General features: G+C 40.3%; 1 protein-coding gene across 1 annotated transcript; it reads right to left on the reverse strand.

The window, feature by feature from the left end:
• Positions 1-5,064: 5,064 nt before the first annotated feature.
• On the reverse strand, positions 5,065-19,576 carry noxa1 (NADPH oxidase activator 1). The gene is made up of 15 exons (XM_070964801.1): positions 19,403-19,576; positions 18,654-18,736; positions 17,896-18,004; positions 16,186-16,320; positions 15,424-15,531; positions 14,752-14,811; positions 14,632-14,669; positions 14,369-14,507; positions 11,974-12,042; positions 10,492-10,579; positions 8,510-8,616; positions 7,463-7,623; positions 6,854-6,962; positions 5,751-5,874; positions 5,065-5,597 (listed from the first exon to the last, which is right to left on the reverse strand). Exons 1-15 carry the CDS (start codon positions 19,574-19,576, stop codon positions 5,491-5,493), a joined length of 1,611 nt encoding a protein of 536 aa, XP_070820902.1. The 3' UTR covers positions 5,065-5,490.
• Positions 19,577-21,239: the final 1,663 nt, after the last annotated feature.

The following is a 21,239-nucleotide window of genomic DNA, read 5'->3' on the forward strand; positions in this document are numbered from 1 at the left end:
ATAATGTCCTTAATGACCCGGCACCAGTCGACTGGCAGCCCACCACTCCTGGTCTGCCGCGGAGGAAGGACTGACCATGGATGGGTCAAAAAGTGGGAAAGAATTTCACAAAATGCATGGTGTGTGCAGTTTCCCCCTCCACTCTGCAAGTTGGGCGTATAAAATTGTGAGGAATAAAGGAATTCTTCTTCTTCTTCTTCTTCTTCTTCTTCTTCTTAAAAAGTCATCCTTTGAGCTTTTAACACAAATCTTCAGACTAAAAGCCTCATTCCTGTAATTCTTTGAAGGTAATACTTTTCTAACCGCTTTAGTAACATTTCTGGATGTTCAAATCCACTAAACATCTGGAATGATATTTATCATTTGCATTGGAATAAGATTTGTCTGCATCCAGTTCTCACTAAAAACACATTCTGCTCTCTCTCAGCTCCTCTGAGCTCTGCAGATTCCAATTCATCCACTGACTACCTTGAACTTTTAGAAGCCCACATAACAAGTGCCCACCTTCATAAACAAACCTCCCAGAGCATCCTCTTATTCCTAAAGAGATAGTTAAATCAAAAAGAGCCATGTTAGAGTACAGGGTTTAATTTGGACTTAAATTAAGTGGAGTGGGCGAATGAGGTTTATCTTGAGACAACATTAATCCACTCCCTCTCTGAGTTTTAACTCTCATCAGCTCTGCAGCAGATCCGCCTGTCTGTCTCCTTATCAAACAGTTCACATGACTCGGTTTAGAAAACAAACTCCAGGAAACATGCGGCTGTCCCCTGGGAGAGAGATGGAAAGTGCTCTGAACATTGCTGTATAATAAAGGCAGCACAATTACTTCAGAGCACGAATGAACAAATCAGTATTGTGTTTGTGCCAAACTCTGCATTATAACATTAAATTATTGTAATGATACTGTGTGTAGTGTCTCACAGTAACCGTGGAAGCAGAAAACTCATTGGAAATTCAATTGAATTGTAGACCTTGATAGAAGAAAAACATTCAGACCAAATTGAGTCACACATTGCATCAGAAGAGAAAATCAGGCATATCCTTAAAGTCTTGCTTTTTAAAGTAACACTAATCTTTTTTTCTGCATAATCAATGACTCAAATGACTACGTAGAAGTTCAATGACTGCAGTTATAAAAAGGGAGTCCAGGGATGTCCATAACGTTTTTAGCCACTGGCTTCAGGGATGGTTATGTAAGTGATGGTCAGTCCACTGTGGTCCAGAAAATATCTCAACCACTGTTGCATGGACTGCCATGAAATTTTAAACAGAGATTCATTGTCCTCAGGCGATTAATTCTGCTGACTTCGTGATTCTCTGACTTCCCCTCCAGTGCCATCATGATGTTAACATTTATCAATCACTTTATTTGTCCCTGAAGGCCAATTGCTTGAGGAGTAGTGGAGCCAAAACACAAGACAAAAAAAACATGAGGAGAAAAATAAAAACTTAGATCCCAAATATGAGCTCATGACATCTTTTCCTCACAGCTAAGTTGAGAAATGGCACGAATTACGTATATCAGAGTTGCTGTACTTTGTGTTTCATTCTAAACAGCAAATGTTAGCATGCTAACACGCAAAAATAGGAAGTGTTAGCATTTAGTTCAAAGCACTTCTGTGTCTCACAGAGGTGTTAACATAGTTATAGACTCCAACTCTTCTCTAAATCAGATATTGCACAATATTAGGAAGATTCAGTTTTAACATTACCAAATTAAAGCTTTTCCTTTTGAATTGACATTTTATTGAGGATGGAGGATATAATGACATGGCATCCTCACACTGTGATATCTTCCTCACCAAAGACAAAGCGTTCAGAGATGCCTCTGTACAGAGAACAGTCATTTGGTGACTGACTGCTTTCACTCTGAATGTAAAGTTAATATAACACCCACTGTATGTGTCCTCACTACCAGCGTCTATGGCAGGGGAAGGTGGGTGTTGATTCTGTGCATTGGGAGTGTAGTGCAGTAATTAGAGGCCTTTGTTTCATAAGCCATTTGAATGGAGCTCTCAGCGGCTTCGGTGCCCCCACCACACCGCTTTTTACATCTACCATTTATGACGACAGTTAAAAGCACCTGACATTTCCTTTGCTGGCAATTAATGCCCAAGCCAGTGAACTTCCCACAACTCTGAGGGAGTCAAGGTCTCCCATCCAACCACGCTTAATACACAGAGACTTAGACTGCTAACTTTAGTCTACCAGCCAGACACACAGTTAGGAGAATGTGAAAGGTGCCTGAATGCATGCTGTACTGGCAGGGTATGATACTCAATGCACTTAAGTCTAAGGAAGTGACATACTGATTTTGTAGCTTTTTGTATCATAAAAGGCAGCAAAGAAGAAGTGATTACAATGCCAGATATCAAGGTGTGAAAATGACCTGTTGATAGTGTACATGTGGAAACATGAGAATAGAGTCACATCAGAGATTCTCTGGTGACCTTGGTCTTTGTCTAATTCATAACACTGAATAAATGAAATCATCGGTTTATTGTTTATTGTTGTCTTCACAAACAGAATGGATAAAGAAGTTTGAAGGTGTTAGTGGCACACGATATTAGATGCTTGCATTTAAAAAAAAAAATGTGGTTAATGATTTGCCACTGCCTGAACGTTATTTGTTTTTAGGGGCTTATTTTCATAGTATACACAGACTCATTATAACTGTATTGGTTTTCAGTACAGCTGCTTGATCCATCTGTATTGATATCTTTAACAGGGTGGAAGCACAGAGCAATTTTCATCACCTGCATTTCACTCTGCTTCATTCCCCTTTCGTCCAGGCACTGGACCTAGCATCAGTGGCCACCCACAGGATTATGAAGAATCACTCTGAAGCCTGGGATGCTGGAATATGTTTGTTTCTGGACATTGTCTTCCCCTAAATGAAAAATGATGTTAGGCAATGCTCGGTTTCCTCCTTTTCCCTGTGTTTTCCCTGTGTTTCCTTGCCCCCTTGTGGTCTTGTCTGTCCTTTCCGTGTTTGTTCAGGTCCGTGCTGTGGGCTGCGCCTGCCTCCTCTCACACCTGCAAGTCATCACCTCATCTACGACCTAATCAGCAGTTGTATTTAACCCCAGCTTAGTCCACCAGCATTTGTCGGATAGTCTGCTTGTCTCAGTGGTACACCTGTCCGTTCCTCTACCAGTTTCTGCTCTCCTGTATTCCGTGTCCATACTGGCTTGGACTCTTTATTTTTTCAGGAGCTTCCACCTGTCAGTAAGCCGTCAGCCCAGCCCTGCCTGTGAGAGGAGTTTGTTTGCAACCTGCGTTTTATGCTCTCTCCCTGGGTTACCAGTTTTTTTGGACACCCTCTGTTGAATCATATTTTGTTTGCGACCAGCTCAGAGCATTTTTTGCTCCCGCCTTTTGTTTCCAGTTTTGTTAATAAACCTTTTTATTTTGCGACCTGCCTGTTCTCCTGTGATCTCTCTGAGTCCATCACTGTGAGTTACCTGCTTCGGGTCTGAGTGTGCTCCACACTCATAACAAATGGTTGCCAAACACAGTAAAATTCTGTTCCAGTTTACAGGAATTAATGGCAGTAATATCATCCCTCCACCTCCTTTTTTCCTTCTTTACAGCAATAGCATAATACGCATACTTCCAGCATTAATGTGGTGTAATACAGTAAAAACAGTTTATGCAGTATAAAAATACAATAACAAAGCGGCTCACAACAGAGCTCACAACAACAAAGCAGTGTCTGCTTCATGCCTTGTGGCAAACTAGCAAAGACATTGGTAAGTTTCTTTGAATAACTTTGTTTTTGACTCTCTCTTATGGATCTGTGTGGTAGTGAAGTTCCTGGCCCTCTGTTCCAGTGAGCACAGATTGTCCCAGCTCAGACTGTAACTTCAAAGCTGCTGTGGGCCTCTTAGTGGCCTCCCTGACTGTTGCCCTCCTCACCAGGATACTCAGTTTATGCAGAGAGCCTGCTCTGGGAAGATAAACAGTTGTTCAGTATTCTCTGTAGCTCTTTATAAAAGTCTTTACTTTTGAAAATGTCCTTATACCATATCAGCAGTGCTTCCCAGTATCCTTATTTTGAGGAAATTTCTTTGAAATGTTTTTTTTTTTAATTCATTCTCTGCAACTGAACTGTACACAGCAAGTCATTATCTAAATAATTACATTCCCGATTGACCTGAAGTTGGGATGCTGTATAAAACGTGAACGAAACAGCATGTGATTGACTTGCTACTTGCTGTCTTGACTTGCAAACAATTTTTAACATATTCTCAATTGAAAACAGCATAAAGACAATATATTTAATGTTTGATGTCACCAGCTTCATTGATTTTTGTAAATATCTGCTTATTCTGAATTTGATTCAGCAATATGTTTCAAATAAGTTAAATAACTCAAATAACAGGAGCAACTACAGACTGGGAAAGATGTGGAATGCTCCAAAAACACCTGTTTGGATCATTCCACAGGTAAACAGGTTCATTGGTAACAGGTGCTAGTATCATGATTGGGTATGAAAGGAGCATCCTGGAAAGACTCAGTCGTTCACAAGCAAGGATGGAGAGAGGTTCAACACTTGAACACACGATTGTATGAAAGAGACATGGACTCAGGAACACTTCGTAAAACCGTTGTCAATAAATACAGTTTGGAAATTATCAGTTTTCATTAAAAACTGTTTAGGAATTGGGGATGTAAGCACTCTTAAACTATATTTGATTATACTTATTCTTTTAAAGGTTATAGCTTTTTTCTTAACTCTTTCAACCAGGGCCAGAAAGGACAATAAGGTTATAAAAAAAAGTTAAGAACTTACACATGGTGGGTATTTTCTAGGCTCATTCAAATATTTTTAAACTCGGTATATTAAGATTTGACCACTTTAAGGCCAATAAATAAATATAGGTTTCAGTATTTTTCCACCAGTTTAATAAATGTATTACTTATATTACTACTATTAATCCTATATCACTGGTAAATTCATTATATCTTTATTTAATCATTAAGGACACATTGAGATGCAGTAAACAGTTTTAAGAAAATGTATCGGGATACAGGATACAATGTAATACAGTGTAATCCCAAGAGAGCAACCTCACCACACTTTAAAGTTGCCAGACCAGGATCATTATAACCATGTAGAAATATTACAGGAACACAATGTTGACCACAGCAGATAGAAATATCATAAAGGTCAGTATAATCCCTTTTTAGAATATCATAAGATACAACAGTAATATTACAGTGATCCTGTGGGATATAGAAAACAAGAAAAACAGGTTTAATATAAACATACTCCTCAGTACCATAGACATACTCTTAGCCACTACAGCAGCATTATAATAATATCATTTGAGAAAGAATTGTTTTCAAAGCACAATAAATTCACTACTGAGTGCACTGCATGCCCCTATAAGGGTGATGATTGGTTGTTTGTAGGCTGTAAACAGCAGCCATTCACAGGTTAAATAGTTTATTTGAGATGACTGCACAGTAACACGCCTGCTTTTATAACTGAAGGCTCTGGGTGATGTCGCTGTTCTCCCTGTAGGCAAAGCAGCTGGGGAAGATGCCGATACTTCCTGCACAGTGTCCCTCCAGCCACTCCTCATTAACTGCAAGAGAGTGTTTGAGAGAAATGTAGAGAGGCAGTGAGACTCTGAGCATCTGAACAGGGGATGAAGCAGTCTGAGGACATTCCAAATCTAAGTGCCTGACAAAGACTAAAGACAGTTCATTCAGAATGAGGTTAACCTGCAGGGCCTCACCTTCACCCAGGATGTCGATGGTGTCTCCTTCACTGAACTCCAGGTCCTCTGGGCCCTGTGCAGTGTAGTCATACAGCGCCACCATCTGGTAGAGGATGGTACGGTTGGCTAGGGGGTGTTCTGTCTGAAGTACAACAGCACAAAGAAGGGAAATCTGTTTAAGTGTGGATGCTACAAGATGGAGGCCAGACTACAGCAGAAACACACCAGGGTGGTCTGGAGGGGGATGAGCAGCATCACTCACTATAACCAACTAAATGTCCAAGCGGGGGAATGTTGCTCTAGCTGGGCTGATGATCTGAACTGAAGATTCGACACATAGGCCCCCTTTCACTCACTTTTTGCTCAACCTGAAACAAGATCCTGTGGATGTCCTACCAGGCCAGTGCTGTCTTTTATGCTGCTGTATGCACGGGGACGGAGCGTGGTGTTGTGAGACACTGACACTAGTTAGTCAGGAGGGCCAGCTCTGCTCTGTGATTGGAGGAGGCGATGAGCAGGGCTCTCTGGACAGAGTGGCAAGAGTGGAAGAGGATGTTGTCCAAGTTGGTTAGCATCTTGAACAACTTCTCCCTCCCTCTCCGCGACATGTCTTCAGCCAATGACTCGTACCCTCGAGGTGTTCCACCAAGTGGCACATTCCTGCTGGTGGCCATCAAACATTAACTCACCCTGACTCTATCTATCTATTATTTACCCTATAATTAGCTGAAGGAATCAGTAATTAAATATTTACAACTTAGGGCATAAGAAACTTCAGTGAACACAAAGTGAAATCTCTTATTTCTAAGGGACTGTACAAAAAAGACATAGGAATGATTTAACCTATGGTGCATCTTTAATGCCCTTTTTAACAAGCTAGATCATGAGCCAGTCTGCTAAGTTCTGTGAAAATAAAAGACATGACATTGTTATCTTGTAACATGGAAGCTCTGATACAAACTGTCCTAGTACCATTAACTGTATGCAGAAAAAATACACTAAAAGCCTTTATTTCATTGGATATAATGGTTTGCATTTTGACATGCCCTCATTGTTCTAGTGTACATGAGGAAGTGTATTAGATTGGTGATTGTGTAATAGTTGTGAGATTAAATCCTCACCTGGCACCACAGGGTGGCTCTACCAGCCTCAGCCACCTCCTGCACAGTGTGACCTGGCTCCACCTCTCCATCCAGAGGTATCAGCACCTGAGAGCCATGCTGCTTACGTCTGAGGAGAGAGAGAGAGAGAGAGAGAGAGAGAGAGAGAGAGAGAGAGAGAGAGAAACAAAGGGAGTGGTGAGGGGGAGTGGTAGCAGGCAAATAATAGGAAATTGAGGGCATCATAGGGGCAAACATAGGCAGAGGACAGGAAAAAAAATTACAACGCTGGTGATTACAGACATCAGTGCAAGGCTTTGATGCTTGTTATCTGTTGTTGTAGGCACTGAACAGGTAGACGAATTAACTGGTTGTTATCAGTCCTTAAATGATGTCATGTTTTTGTGATGTTTTTTTCCCATGGTGATGCTGTGTCAGTCCTATTCTGCTATTTCTTGCTCTTTTCATGGACCACTGATGTCTGTGGAGTTGCAGTCTTAGTGTCCTATGTTTCAGAACAGATACTGGACCCACAGCATGGAGTGGACAAAGGAAAGCATATTTTTAGAAATGAGGCATCACTTGTTGAAATTCAAGGAGACAGAAGTGGGTTGGCAGGCCTGTGGTTACCTGAGGCGCAACTGTGACGCTGGCTGGCCCAATTTCTGTGCAATTTGTTCCTTCAGTTCATGGTACGGTGTGTCCAGAGGGACAGACAGAGCCACAGTGTATGTGTAGTGGACCTTCACCACCACAGAGCTCGCCTCTGCTCCCTGAGCTGTGCCACCATGCTGGGAACAAGGAGCAGGAACACATTAAAAGATAATGCAAATACAGCTTTTATTTAGAAATACTGATCTGGTTCAGTAACTGCAAATACTTTTTAGATCGTCATTCCAAATTGAATAAGATATCAGATTCAACAGCGTAATTGTTGTCCTTTGAGTTCAGGATAAATAGATAAAATCAAAGTGATGACTGGATGTGGGTGTGCGCTGACATTTTATTAAACTGTGTGAATGCTGACTGCCTTTGATAATGTGTGTAGTGTGTATAAGTGGAAGCCTCCAAAGCCCTTGATCAATGTTTCAGTGCTATGAAAGTTTATCAGGACTCTGCATTAATGTCACTGAGACTGAGTCCCTGTACATGTGTTGTACATGGTGATTAAACTGACTGGTTAGGGTCATAAAATGTGGTGTCCCCAGCTGCTTTTGTTCAGCTTGCCAAGGTTTGCATCATCCTAATCAATTTGATCTGAAGTCTTCCTGTGTAGCCTGGACAGAGATTTCGTGGCAAATGTGGGACAGAAAGTTCACCAGTTACTTCATATAGAAATGGATCTTTTCAGGTCATTGTGGCATGCAGAGACACAAAAGAATATTTATATCCAAACTCTGAAAACCTCTGCCTCCCGTGAGCGTCATAGTGACTTAATCGGGACACATCAGCATTCCCCCTGCTAAGTTCAACCTTACAAAGCAGTTTCTTCACAAGTCCGCACAATGATTCTAAAATTAGATCAGGTAGAAAGAGAAGGATAGTGTGTGGGGGTGTGTGTGGGTGTGTGTGTGCGCATGTGTGTTGTAAGCTGGATGTATGAGGAAAAGAACTTTTGATGTGACATCACCTTTCAGCTGGCACAGATGAATGTGGCTTTTCAGAGGAGGATATTACCTGGTGGCTGGCTGCGTTGGCTGTGTACTTGGGAGGCTCTGAGGCTGGCAGTGGTGCGTGGGTGGCTGTAGTGTAGGATGGAGGTGGAGTGTCTGAGAGAAAACGTACTGCAGGGAAAACACAGAACAGGTACAGTCTGAGCACATACAGTACAAGTCTACAGAAAGGTTAGACAAGGAGATGTTCCCTGAGTCTGTTGCACTACTACAAATACAAAGGCAAACAAGACAAAGTGTGATTCTGGAGACGCTGCATGTTTCATTACACCCCCAGCAGCTTTAACAGGAGCACCTTCACATTGGCCATTATAAGCCTTCCTAAAGCCAATTCAGTGAGCGTGGTAGATGACAAAATCCACAAAAAATATATTCCAAAGATCATTTGAAGTGAATATATTCAGCAACCTGAGAAAGACAAATCAAGTGGATATCCTCCAAATGTACAGTTCTTTTTGTGCAAGACATCACTTATTGCTTCCCCGGACAGTGTCTTTGCCAAATTTCAGATTAAGAGGTTTGGACTTTAGTCTGGAAAATTTTGGAAAATACCCATTTGATTTGACTCGTATTAAGTTCAGCTACACTTAATGGAACATTTTTTGCTCAGAATGTGGATTTTGTCCCCTATCACTTACACTGAAATAGATTAGGAAGGGATCGCTTAATGGCCAGCTCAGACAGGAGTTATTATTATACCAAGTAAAACCTGTTTCAATGTGCCTGTGGGCCCCTGCCTATTGTTTTAAGACAGACTGGAAAGAATGTTAACCTATCCAGTTTATCACATCTTGACCCTTACATATCAGCAATAACAGACGGGTTGAAAACAAACACCCAGATAGCAGGCTTATATCTCTATATCCTTGTTTTAGCCAAGTTGTTTCCATATTTAGAATTAGTTCAAATTCTGATGTGTAATTACTTAATAATACTCCACAGAATCTATACATGTATATGAATATACAGTACATAGATAATATGTTTTATATTTGTAGCATGAGGGGGTTTCCAATTTCCATCTCTTCCATCTGTACAACCCTGTGTTGTAAAATGACAAATAAACAACCTGGAGTCCTGGATTCGTTGATTGATATTACCTAGGTACTGCATTCACTACCCTGACTTCCTGTAAGGTTTAAGATTTAATTACTTTACTTACTTTAATTACTTCTTGTATGTCTTTGATTTGAATATTTGCTTTCATTAATTTATTTATTTTTCAAGTTCTGTCTTCTGAAAATTGAGATATCATTTTTGATAATAGAAAGTCCCCACAAATTGTGAGAGCAGATAGTCCAAAATCACAAACAAAAGTCACCCTGCCCCTTGTAGCTCTTGACCCATACATAAATGGTTGTGGTTGGCACCCTAGGGTGCCACAGTGTCTATTTTTGGAGGAACTGACCTTGAAGTCTTTTTGACAGTGCACAGCAGGTCAGCTGAACATGCAAAAAGGTCAAATATGTCTACAGTTAAACATACAATTCAACATGAATGGAGGATAAAGTTTTAGTGTAATCAATGAATAATGAACAAAGATTTAGTTCTAACTAAACTCTGTAACTATCACACAACTATGTCTTTGCTGTAATAAAGTTACAAAGTCTTCCCAGGATACATCCTCAAAGAGGATTATCAGGAAATTAGGTATGATAAAGCTTTACCATCCCAGATATAAAGCCAATCTGTCCAGTAGTTGTCGAGATGTCTTCCTCTTAAATAAAATGTTGCGTGGACAGGCCTACAGTCTGACATCTCTTTCTTTGTAACCTTTGGCAACAAGCAACTAAAAGTATCAGCACTTTTCTTTTCAAATCAAACTAAAGTGCCAGACAGTGCACATAAAAAATATTGCTCCAGCCCTGGAATCATCTGTTATAATAGAGGAGTGCTTCCTTCTGGAGCAGAGGGAGGGAGAGAGCTGAGGCAGAGGGCCCTCGAGAAAGTAGCATGGGAGGACCCGGAGGACTGTCATTGATTTACCCTGAGGAGGAGCTACAGCGCTGGGATGGACCTTTGGGCGAGTAGGTGGCTTGAGTCCTGGTGGGAGAGGGATCCCACTGGGAATATTCTGTGGAAGAAGACAAGACAGAAAGGTCAGCAATTTATTTTTATCCTGCAGAGAAAAAAACAGCGAATTTTTCTCCCAGCAGCAAACCTGTCTTTTGTTGAAAGGAGCCAATTAATCTTCAACTGCTCTGGCTGAAGGGCTTTAACTATAGCAGGGATTTTCAGCATATTTTCATGCATTTTCCCTGACTCAACAGTTCTGCTGCCTGGTCTCAGGGGTGAAGCAAAGATTAAGTTCATAACAACCTGGAAGTGAGCATGGTCAGAACTGTAGAGATGACAGTGGACTTCAGGGGAAGCCCCCCATTACTGCCCCCATCACCATACTCAACAGCATTGTGTCTGCTATGGAAACCTTTAGATTTCTGAGATCCACAATCTCCCAGGACCATAATGGGGTGTCATCTTTGATAAGACCCAACAGAGGATACAGAAGATGTAGTTCAGCGTGCCTCAGGAGCTGCTGATCCAGTTCTACACTGCAATCATCAGGTGTGTTCTCACTGTCTGGTTTGGATCAGCCAGGAACAGATTGAACGGACAGTCAGGACTGCAGAGGAAATCATTGGTGCCATTCTGCCATTGAGGACTTACACACCTCCAGAGTCAAGAAACGAGCAGGAAACATCACTGCAGACCGTTCAGACCCTGCTCACAACCTGTGCCAACATCTCCACTCTGGTAGGCTACAGAACACTGAACACCAAAACAACCAGACAAAAGGCCAACACTGGTGAACGGCTAGATCAGTCTAACAGTGTCAATAACCCCCAAACACCAAAACATCCACGTACTTCCATCCAGTGGTAGACAAAGCATTCAGATCCTTTACCTCAGTAAAAGTAGTAATACCACACTCTGAAAATACTCCACTATTAGTAAAAGACCTGTAAATTCAACCCCTATTAAGTAAAAGCATGTATTATAAGAAAAATTCACTAAAAGTATGAAAAGTAGAAGTACTGGTTATACATTAAAATGATCCCAGTGTTATCATATGATGCTTTAAGATCAATGTCACTGCTGCATTAATGTGTGTGTTGCATTTTACTTCTGTAGATGTTTATGGTTGAGCTGATTTTAACTACTTTATATGCAGTTGGCTAGTTCAATCTACAGCAAGGCATCATATTCAGCAAGATCACCATAGTATACATAACTAGCAACTTCATGTATATCCACTCATTTGTGTGGATATACAAGATAATTAAGTGCTATGTTTATTTTTCCTACTTTGTTGTCCTTGTTTAGCTGTATATCTATTTTCATCTCTATTTCTATGCAACTGGGTATAACATTGAGAGTAACTAAAAACTCAAATTCCTTGCATGTGTACACACACTTGGCCAATAAAGCTGATTCTGTGTAAGATTGTCACATGGAAAAATACATTACATTCTCCGTTTTGCCTTTGGACGTCTTGACATCTGCAGGGTCAAGCAGGGACACTGGCAGAAGTCCTCTCTGAAAAATAAAGACCTAAAATCAAACACTGACTTTAAAAAAAACAGAGTGTTGTGACCAAAAATTGTAGACATCAAATTCTCAGTGCTATTTCTGCAAATTCTGGGTTTTTAACAACCTGAATAGGAATGGTTACATACAAATTACACATGGTAGGTTTCAAATATTAAATATTATTCCATTTGATTGAACTTGCAATATATGATTGTCACAGTTGCCTATTTATACACCCTGCAGACACATTGTCATTAGTTTGGAGTTGTGTTTGTGTCATCTGATGAATATAAGATCCATATTCACAATTTTTGCTCTGGTTTAGTCTCCATCATCTCTTGAGGAAAAATATTGGGCTTTTTTGGCTGCTAAATGTTCCCCTCTATTCACCAGCTTGTCTCTGTCTCTTTGCCATTTGGTGGTGAGAGGGTAGTGAGAGTGTAACGCAAAGCTACTACCTCTATCTGTTTGTGTCACGAACACATCTGTCTTTGAATTATGCCAGAAGTGACTGTGGCGTAAACCCAAGTTTAGTGGAAGAATGTATTGAGCCAGATTGCATGATTTTCTTTAAAAACTGGAGGCGGCGTATATGGGAAGAGGCTCAGATATAATGTTGGCCTGAAGTGTCTTTAAAAAAAATGAGAAAGCTGTTGATGGGCCATAATCTCTCATGGGGCCTTATTGTTTTGTTAATTGGTTGTTAATGCATGCAATTTAGCACGCACTTTTGAGACGGTCCCTAACTTCAACTGCTCAGTTTCCTTCCTCTGTCAAGTCATGCACAGTGCCAGGCTTCTGATATCTGATCCTGAGGTAAAATGAACACCTGTGGATGAGAATTGCTGAATTGGCATTGAACTTAAACCTCAGAACGCCTCTTTTTAAGCCCAGAGCCTATTGTTTATATTTTGGCACATCTGCATCATGAAAAGTCCTGCCGCTTTGGCTACTAGCACTGTTCACACTGTACAGACAACAATCACCTGAGTCTGAATCTGATGATTATGACACAAGATGTGATGAATTTATAAGGGGCACTTCTTTTCTATGATTTCTAAACTAATGAATTGATGTCTATGCTTGATGGACAGTGGTGATCCAGATTCACTTGATCATATGAGATCATGTGAGCCAAGAATCCATCTTGCCAGGCTTCATGTTATGCACTTGTAGACAAACCACAGTCGTAGCCTAGATGCCGGTAGAGTATCAGTTCTATCAGAACTGGAGAGTATTCCTTCACTGAAAGAGGAGTGAAGAAGGATTTTCATCATGGCTTCAAGTTTGGGTTAAATATGATTAATTGACTGAAGTTAGGCCATGATTGAAGGTGATAGACAGATGGTTCATCCAATCAGTTGTATTTTTTTTTTTTTTTTTTTGCCTGCCCTTTTCCAGTTTTCGAGGACGTTTTCCCCAGATGGTTCTGTGTAACAAACCATCTGGTGTGTCAGATTAGTGTAGCGTTGAACTGTCTCTAAAAACAGCTGCCTGCTGTGGCTGAAAAGCCCAGGAACGCTATGAAAGCAATGAGAGTGAGCCTAAAGAGTGAAGCAGCAGGCAGACAGCTGAACATTGAGCTGAAACAATGATGCTCTGTAAAGCAGAGGGGAGCAAATTGACAATAAGTGATAAATCTCTGTACGTTCATCATTACAAGCAACCCCTTTCATACTGTCACAATGTTTTCACATTGTTGTTTGATACACAGTTATTTTGAAAATATAAATAATAGCTTATAGCTATAGCAAAAATACATTTGAATTAAAATATAATAAAGGGATTTAGCATTTCTCTCTCCATAATTATATTATGGCACAGTTGTGTAAATTAAATATGACTAAATATGAATAAAATAAAGCAAATCTAATTGGAAAATTTTCATTCATTTTCATTTCGGGGTGGATCAAAATTTCAGACAGGCATGGTTTGGTATTTAGCCACTTCTGATGTAGTCTCAGTTGTGCAAGCACTCACTCAGACCAGTAACGATGTTTTCATTTGATCTGGTTTGTTAGAGAACACACACAGCATCTGCAAGTTTCATCGATCCACTTGTCTTTCATTATAGTTGTTTCAGCACATCCTTCTAACTCAAAGTTTCACACAAAATATAAGGCAGCAAATGAAACTGACTGTAGACCAAAGGTGCGAGATCTGAATACACTTCAGCTCATTAGAAAGAAAACTGAATTCAAAGCTCCAACATATTATTGTTATATTATATGTAATTGTATTTAAGGTGGTTTAAAGCCCAAAAAGAGAAACAAGGGCATTTCTCTTAGACACATAGACACACATTGTAGAATCAGTTTCTCTTTCTCCTCACCTGTCCATCATATATGACAGTTGCCATCCCATTCCTGTCCTCCTCGCCGAATAAAAAAACCATGGCCCCTCCTGGCACCGTCAGCTGTCCAGGGCCCTGAGCCATGTATGGGATCCTCATGCGCATGTATCGAGAATCCCTAAGGTAGTGAAAAGACAAAATTAGCCTTACAAGCATTGTTTTACTATAATATGTGACTAAATAGAAGTATTAACTTCTCATCAGCTCAGGTTAGTAATGTTTCTATGCAACATGATACTCACTGAGTTCCATCCACCTTGGGCTCATAGAAACCAGGTTTCTGTGGAAAGACAGGTTGACAATTAGCAAAGGGAGTGACTGATGAAGATATCTGTCTTCATATTGACAGTGGTCATTCTTACCTGCAGTCTCAGAGGTTCAAAGCCCCCAAAATCATCATTGGGAATCATGGAGGAAATCACCTGCAAGTAGAGCATCATACATGAGTGAATTCTATACAGCTGAATCCAAATGTAGTTTCATTTCTATCTAAAATATCTGTTAGAGTCTTATTTCAAAGGTTGCATATCTTGCTTAATGTGCAGTTTGTCTTAAATGTAATGAAACAATTTGAGTGCAGTTTCTTAAAGGAAGCAGAACTAGAGAGTTGAAATGAGAGATGAACGTATTGTTTTAATCAAGCAATTAATTACTTAAATTCCTTCAATATGGCATTCCTAAAACTGTTAGTGAAACATAATATGTCATGACTACCTCAAGTCTGAAGTTAGCTATCAATACACATAGTGCACTCTTATGGAAGCCCTGTGTTCGTGTTGAATGATGATGATCATTAGGCCTTGCAGTGTGTATCAGGCTGTGCTGTCATAAATCTACTGAGCCCTCTGACAGACGACACCATTCTCTAACCTTGATGTAATGTACCTTTAACTGCCTTTAAATGCAGCTTTCACCCAAGCAAAGAGCAGACACTGAGCTGCTTGCCCCTGCCTTATATCTACAGTCTATGTGCTCAGGCTAACCTGGCCTCTTGCAACACAGCCATGACAAAACATTCACCATGGGGACTGTACCTTTGCTTTGCCCAGGAAGTCTCGTTGCTGCAGCTGCTCCACATCCTGTTTCCTGGGGCGAAACACCACACCCTCAGGCACCAGCAGAGGGGCCAGGATCTCCTCCCGCTGTTGTCAGAGGAAAGCATTCTTTTCTTCAATGCAAATGGCAATGATGGTTCGTACTGACTGTTCCAAGTGGCTTTTATAAAAATCATATAAAATGGCTATTTCAAGTCCAAATAAGTGGTCAAAATGTAATTTAAGAAAGTCATGAGGGCAGCAATGAATGCCATTTTTAGTGAGCAGCAGCCATAGCTTCACCTTTTACCAGGAAGATCTACAAAACTGTAACCTAAACATATCACTTAAACACACAATGAAATGACCCCTTTACTTAATTTGAAGTCATTTGTGTTGAAAGAGCTTCTTGGGGTGACCTGCTGCATATACCACCTGCACTCAGTTTAAATTGCTTCACTGCCTTTGCTGCTACCTGATAAGTCTCATACCAGGAGCACAGCCAATCATTCACTGTTTTCCAGGAAGTCAAAGTTTCCATTTCATTGTGTCTTCACAGAAGTAAGGACAGACCAAACTTTCCTTTCATTTGAGAATCAGTCTCATCTTGCTGTCCTTGTTGAGACATTAAGTATGGCAATGTCAGACATAGAAACAAGAAGCATACACAACATTAACAGTCTGAGCACGACTGACTGGAAATTTGTCACCAAAGTCTATTTTATGTCCTTTCCAGTCTGTTCTGAAAGTTGTGACACTCACCATTATGCTGTCCAAAGCCACCTCTATGTTTCCCCCTCGACCTCCCCCTCTCTCCTGGGAAGCTGACAGCAGGACCTCCCTGGCCTGCCCCCACTGGCCCATCCGACAGTACACAGCTGCTGCATTATATAGCACCTAGGGGACACACGAACCACCCAATTAATAACAATGTTATCTTTACTGCGGTGTGAAAACCTGCTTGTAGAGATTTTACATAACCACTTACCATAATAAACTGTCTGTACTGTTTTAAGGCACTGGCGGATGGAGCTATTAGCAAACACTTTTCTGCTACAAGTGCTAAAAAGCACCATTATTATTCGAGTATTTATCAGAGCAATATGTCTGTGCATTAGATGCTTCTGTTGGAGCTGTGATCTAAACGGCCAGAGACCTGTGCCAATTTCACAAGCTTCTCCACCTTGAACAATAACATTGTCAGGGAAATGTAGCAGGATGCATTATGTATCTGTTTTTAACTGTCATAGAAATTGTCAAACTGTCTTGGTGATGATTTTGTCCTTTATTTATATGTTGAAGTGTTCAATTGTTAATTTGTTCTGTAATTCCTACTACTGTTCTGTTGAATTGCATCCTGCAGCAAAACAACAGCTGCTCGTGCCACAGAGAAAGGGAAAGCTTTCGTTCTATTGTGGATCAGCATCAGCTGTCTTTATCAAAGGTCTCCTCATCAAATATTAGCTGTTTGCTAGCTAGCAATGCAGTCACCATGTAGGAGCATTTGTGTGATAGCGCAGACTGTCTTGGGATAATCAAGAATTTCTACTGAAATTGATAGCTTCTGGTGCCATGTCCTTGTCTTAATTTGTGGTACTCAGGGTGAATTAGCATCTATCTGTGTCCACTCGCAACTTTCAACTGATGTTTTACATAGTTGCACCGCCTCAACAATTTGTTTCAGCATTTATTTACACACACTGACCTACACCCAGTATGAGATCGCCACTGAAGACACACAAAAGTATCAGTTTTTCACTTTCATATCCACTTCATGGGACCTTGAAGCTGTCACTGTGTAAAATGTATGCACAGCAATGTTTGAACAAATGATCCCTTTGACCACCAATCACAAGTGAGGACTACTTCTGCATATCTACAAAGCAGAATTTCACCTTTGAGCCCCTTCATTATCATCGTTATGACCATCATCATACATGCTTCTGTGGACTCTTCTTCAGAATGCTGCTCTAGACGCAATTCAGTTCACTGGATTCCCTTAACAACCAGTGTGGTTGTTATGGTCATACACCACAAAACTATATCACTTTCATCATATCAGCAGTGGATGACTGTGTTTGATGCTACTGATGGTCACATTAGCCTCTGAACCCTGGTCATTAGCCACAGTTTAACTGTTAGCGACTGACAGCAAGCACTACAGCTGCATCGTCTGTGGGGAGCTAGAGCATGTCTTATCTGTACTGTGAGAAATATGTGATGTTGCGTAACCTCTTCTTCAGCTCCATCAATGAGGCTTTGTTAGCTCCCAGGTGTATGTGACATTTGAACTACACAGCAGAGGTGATGACACAGCACAGTTTGCTCTGTTTTTATTCCTCAGTACTGACAGACCTCTTGGGACTGTATCTCTTTTTGTAATGTGTCAGAGGGAGCTGCTGAAGGCTGGTATTTCCCTCTGTGGATGCAGGTGTGAGATGCAGTGTGTATGTGTGAGGCTGAATGTCAGACCTGCCAGCCATAGAGTTTGAATCGCAGTCCCAGCTGTCTGTAGTCAATGACCATGTTTCCTCTCATGTGCTTCTGTGCCCAGATACAGTCTGATAGAGCCTCTTCCAACCTGGAGAGACAGCATTGCAGAAACAAAGAGATGTGCAGTACTGAATGAAACACTGTTGACATTTTTCAAAATGAAAATGCAACACTTTGGGCCACAAAAGCTCTGTAAAAACAACAACAACAAAAACAAACAAACAAAAAAAAAACAGGGATAACAGGGATGTTATGTGTTTGACTTTTCACAGTAAGGCATAGTAACTTCCTGGAGTCTCCACTAGTTGCCTGGCAACCTCACAGAGATGGAAAATCTGCAGGAAGTGACTGCATCTGGCCAAGAAATAGTCTGGACATAACACACATTTACATTTATATGAGTAGCATTAATCTTCTCATCTAACACTCGCCAAGAGGTCAAATAAATGTATTTCATAAAATGTCAAACAATTTCTTAATACACACGTGGATAAACCTCAAAACTACCAAACCTGTAGATTTAAACATGAGACTGACCCTTCACCTACCTCACATTGAGGAAGCAACAATATCATTATATGTGACACTGAGAGCAAAAGCTACAATTACGGGATGATCGCACACTGATTTCCCCCTTATCATTATGCCTTATTGTGTGTTTTTCTGAAGTTCCATAGTTTGTCTTTAGTGCAGTGCAGAGTGGAAGTCAGTATTTGGGATGGGGTGCTGCCCCCTACCTGTCAATCTGCATCATCACTGCTGCTCTCTGGAAGAAGCCAACAGCAAGACGTTCATCCTTGGCAATGGCAAGGTCTAAAGCCTGGATATCACAGAGGGTAAAATCCAAGTTTAGGTATGACACAAACAAATGGAGGGAATACAATATGCTTCTTTTTTCTTTACACTCTAAGTATTCAGCAGCAGTGATATCCAGACTGATGTAAAGACAGCAGATAGAGTTTTCTTGCTCAAAAGACAACTGCTGAAACTTTGGCTTTGGTTTACTTTTAGTTTACACTTTACTTGTCTTTTAAGCTTCTTAATTCATCAGAAAGACTTCTACTACGGACTGCTTGACCAATTACCTCAAAAAGCAACTTAAAGTTAATTAACAATCCATCTTGTCTGAACCTGTAAATCTTAATAAGTTTGATAAAAATGGATTGGCTGTTATGCATTAGAGGTGAAACAGTCCATTGAAGTGGTCTTCCCAGTAAACTGAACTGTTATAACATGTGGCAGGTTGGTGTTGTTGTTCTTATGAATTCCTTGAAACTAATCTATCAAGCAAAAGCAAATTATTAACATTTAGCTAGAACTTATAAACCCTTATTAGATATGTACTAACTATTTAATGGATTATTTAGATTATTTAGATAACAAAATAGTTATGTCAAAGAGTTTGATTCACTTTAAAGTGTTAACAGGGATTCCAGTGTCCCCCTCCATCTCCCACTGTGTCCCCCAACACACACAACACACACACCTGCAGGGCCAGGTCCAGCCGTCCCAGAGCCAGGTGAGCCGAGGCAGCGTTGAACAGAGTGCGAGACGTGGGTTCACTGATCTGCTCGAGTTTGGCCAGAGCCCCTTGCCAGTCCTTGGCGTCCATGGCCTGCACTGCCTCATTCCACAACTGCAGTAACTCAGTGTAAAGCATTCTGGATGGAGGAGGACACCATTGAAGAATGACAGACAGAAATTCACAACAGAGAAGGTTGTTCTTTGCTTTTGCTTTTTCGGAGTTGTTCTAAATCAGGGAAGATGAAATGATTTTCATGTGTGGACCTGAATTTATCACACTGCTAACTTTATTTATTCATTTAAATGAAGGTTAAAATAAAAAATCCTTCACTGTTACTCACAAACCCAAAATAAAAGCCATTTATCAAATTTCTCATGACTAAAAAAATGCTCTTGAAACGAAACGAGCTCCAGAAGTTATTTCAGATTAGATCCTGGAGAAATGTTCTAAACAGAGGTGAGCATACAGGAATCTGACAAATGTTTTAGATTACAACATATCACTGGTAAACAATAGCCGAAGCAATATTTTTCATTCAAATAGTTTTAGCCTTGCATTTGTATTTGATTAGAATCTTTGGAAGGATGTTACACCATGTTCCCATCAGGAGTGGGAAAAAACTAAAATGATCTACTTTCCATGAGTCTTTGTTATGTGCAGTTCTTACTGAGAAATTCTCCTTATTACTGCATATGGTTTGTCTGGTGAACCTCCTGCCAGAGGCAGAATTTGTTTTCCCACTCTTAGTAGTTTAGTTTAGTTTAGTTTAGTTTAGTTTAGTTTAGTTTAGTTTAGTTAAATTTAGTTTTCTTTCTATTTCCAATCATTTCTTTTCATTTCATCCCTATCCATATATTTATGTGTAATAAATAGATTTGATAAGTTTGTAATTGGATATAAAGAGATATGAAGGATCTTACACACAAAAAAAAATCAACTTTTAAAAAATTTAAAAAAAACATGATTTTACAGACATCATATGCATTTACATTAATGTAGAATAAGGGAAATCCTTAGAAGGTTGATAAATATTTAGTGTGAATAGGTTTTTTATTTATGGATTACTGAATTTGTCTGGACATTCTACTTAATGTATTAGGCACCAAATGAGGCTGAGGCACAATGTAGAAAAAAAAACATTAGATATGCATGATGTATATTCAAAATACAGAACTGGAATGTAGAAATCTGTTAGGATCTGCTACCTGTCTGTCCCTAGTGTTTTCCTTTTTCCCTTTTCTCTTAGTGTTATTTGTCTGTCTGTCTGTCTGTCTGTCTGTCTGTCTGTCTGTCTGTCTGTCTGTCTGTCTGTCTGTCTGCGGGTGGGTGTGGTCTCCTGCACTCTACACTCCACCTAATCATCTGCACTCCTGGGAGTGACTCAATCATCCCTGATGTTGAGAAGAGCACACACTTCTTCCCCAAGCAGTAAATGTGAAGGTCTTCTAGCTGACGTCCTTATGGCACTTGCCTTCAGATCAGAGGTGTCCCTGTGAAGCAATATCTCATGGCGTCCAATCTGATGTATTAAACCCAACACAGTTTCAAAACTTGTGAGATAAATCCTTTGTTGCAAACTTATCTTTGTACATCCAATGTACAATAGGTGGAGCAACCTCATAGTCTAAAGCGCTGAAAGTATACTGTTCTTTGTTTTAGAGAAAAAGTATGGATAACAAAATCAGGGATTCTGACTACTGTATGTAGCAATAAATAGCTATCAGATCCTGTCTGTAGCAGATACAATTGCTCAGAACATCAACGGTGAAAGAGGTTTTCAGAGTGTATTACTCAAAAA

Source organism: Chaetodon trifascialis, chromosome 6, assembly GCF_039877785.1.
Source record: "Chaetodon trifascialis isolate fChaTrf1 chromosome 6, fChaTrf1.hap1, whole genome shotgun sequence".
Lineage (NCBI taxonomy): Eukaryota > Metazoa > Chordata > Actinopteri > Chaetodontiformes > Chaetodontidae > Chaetodon > Chaetodon trifascialis.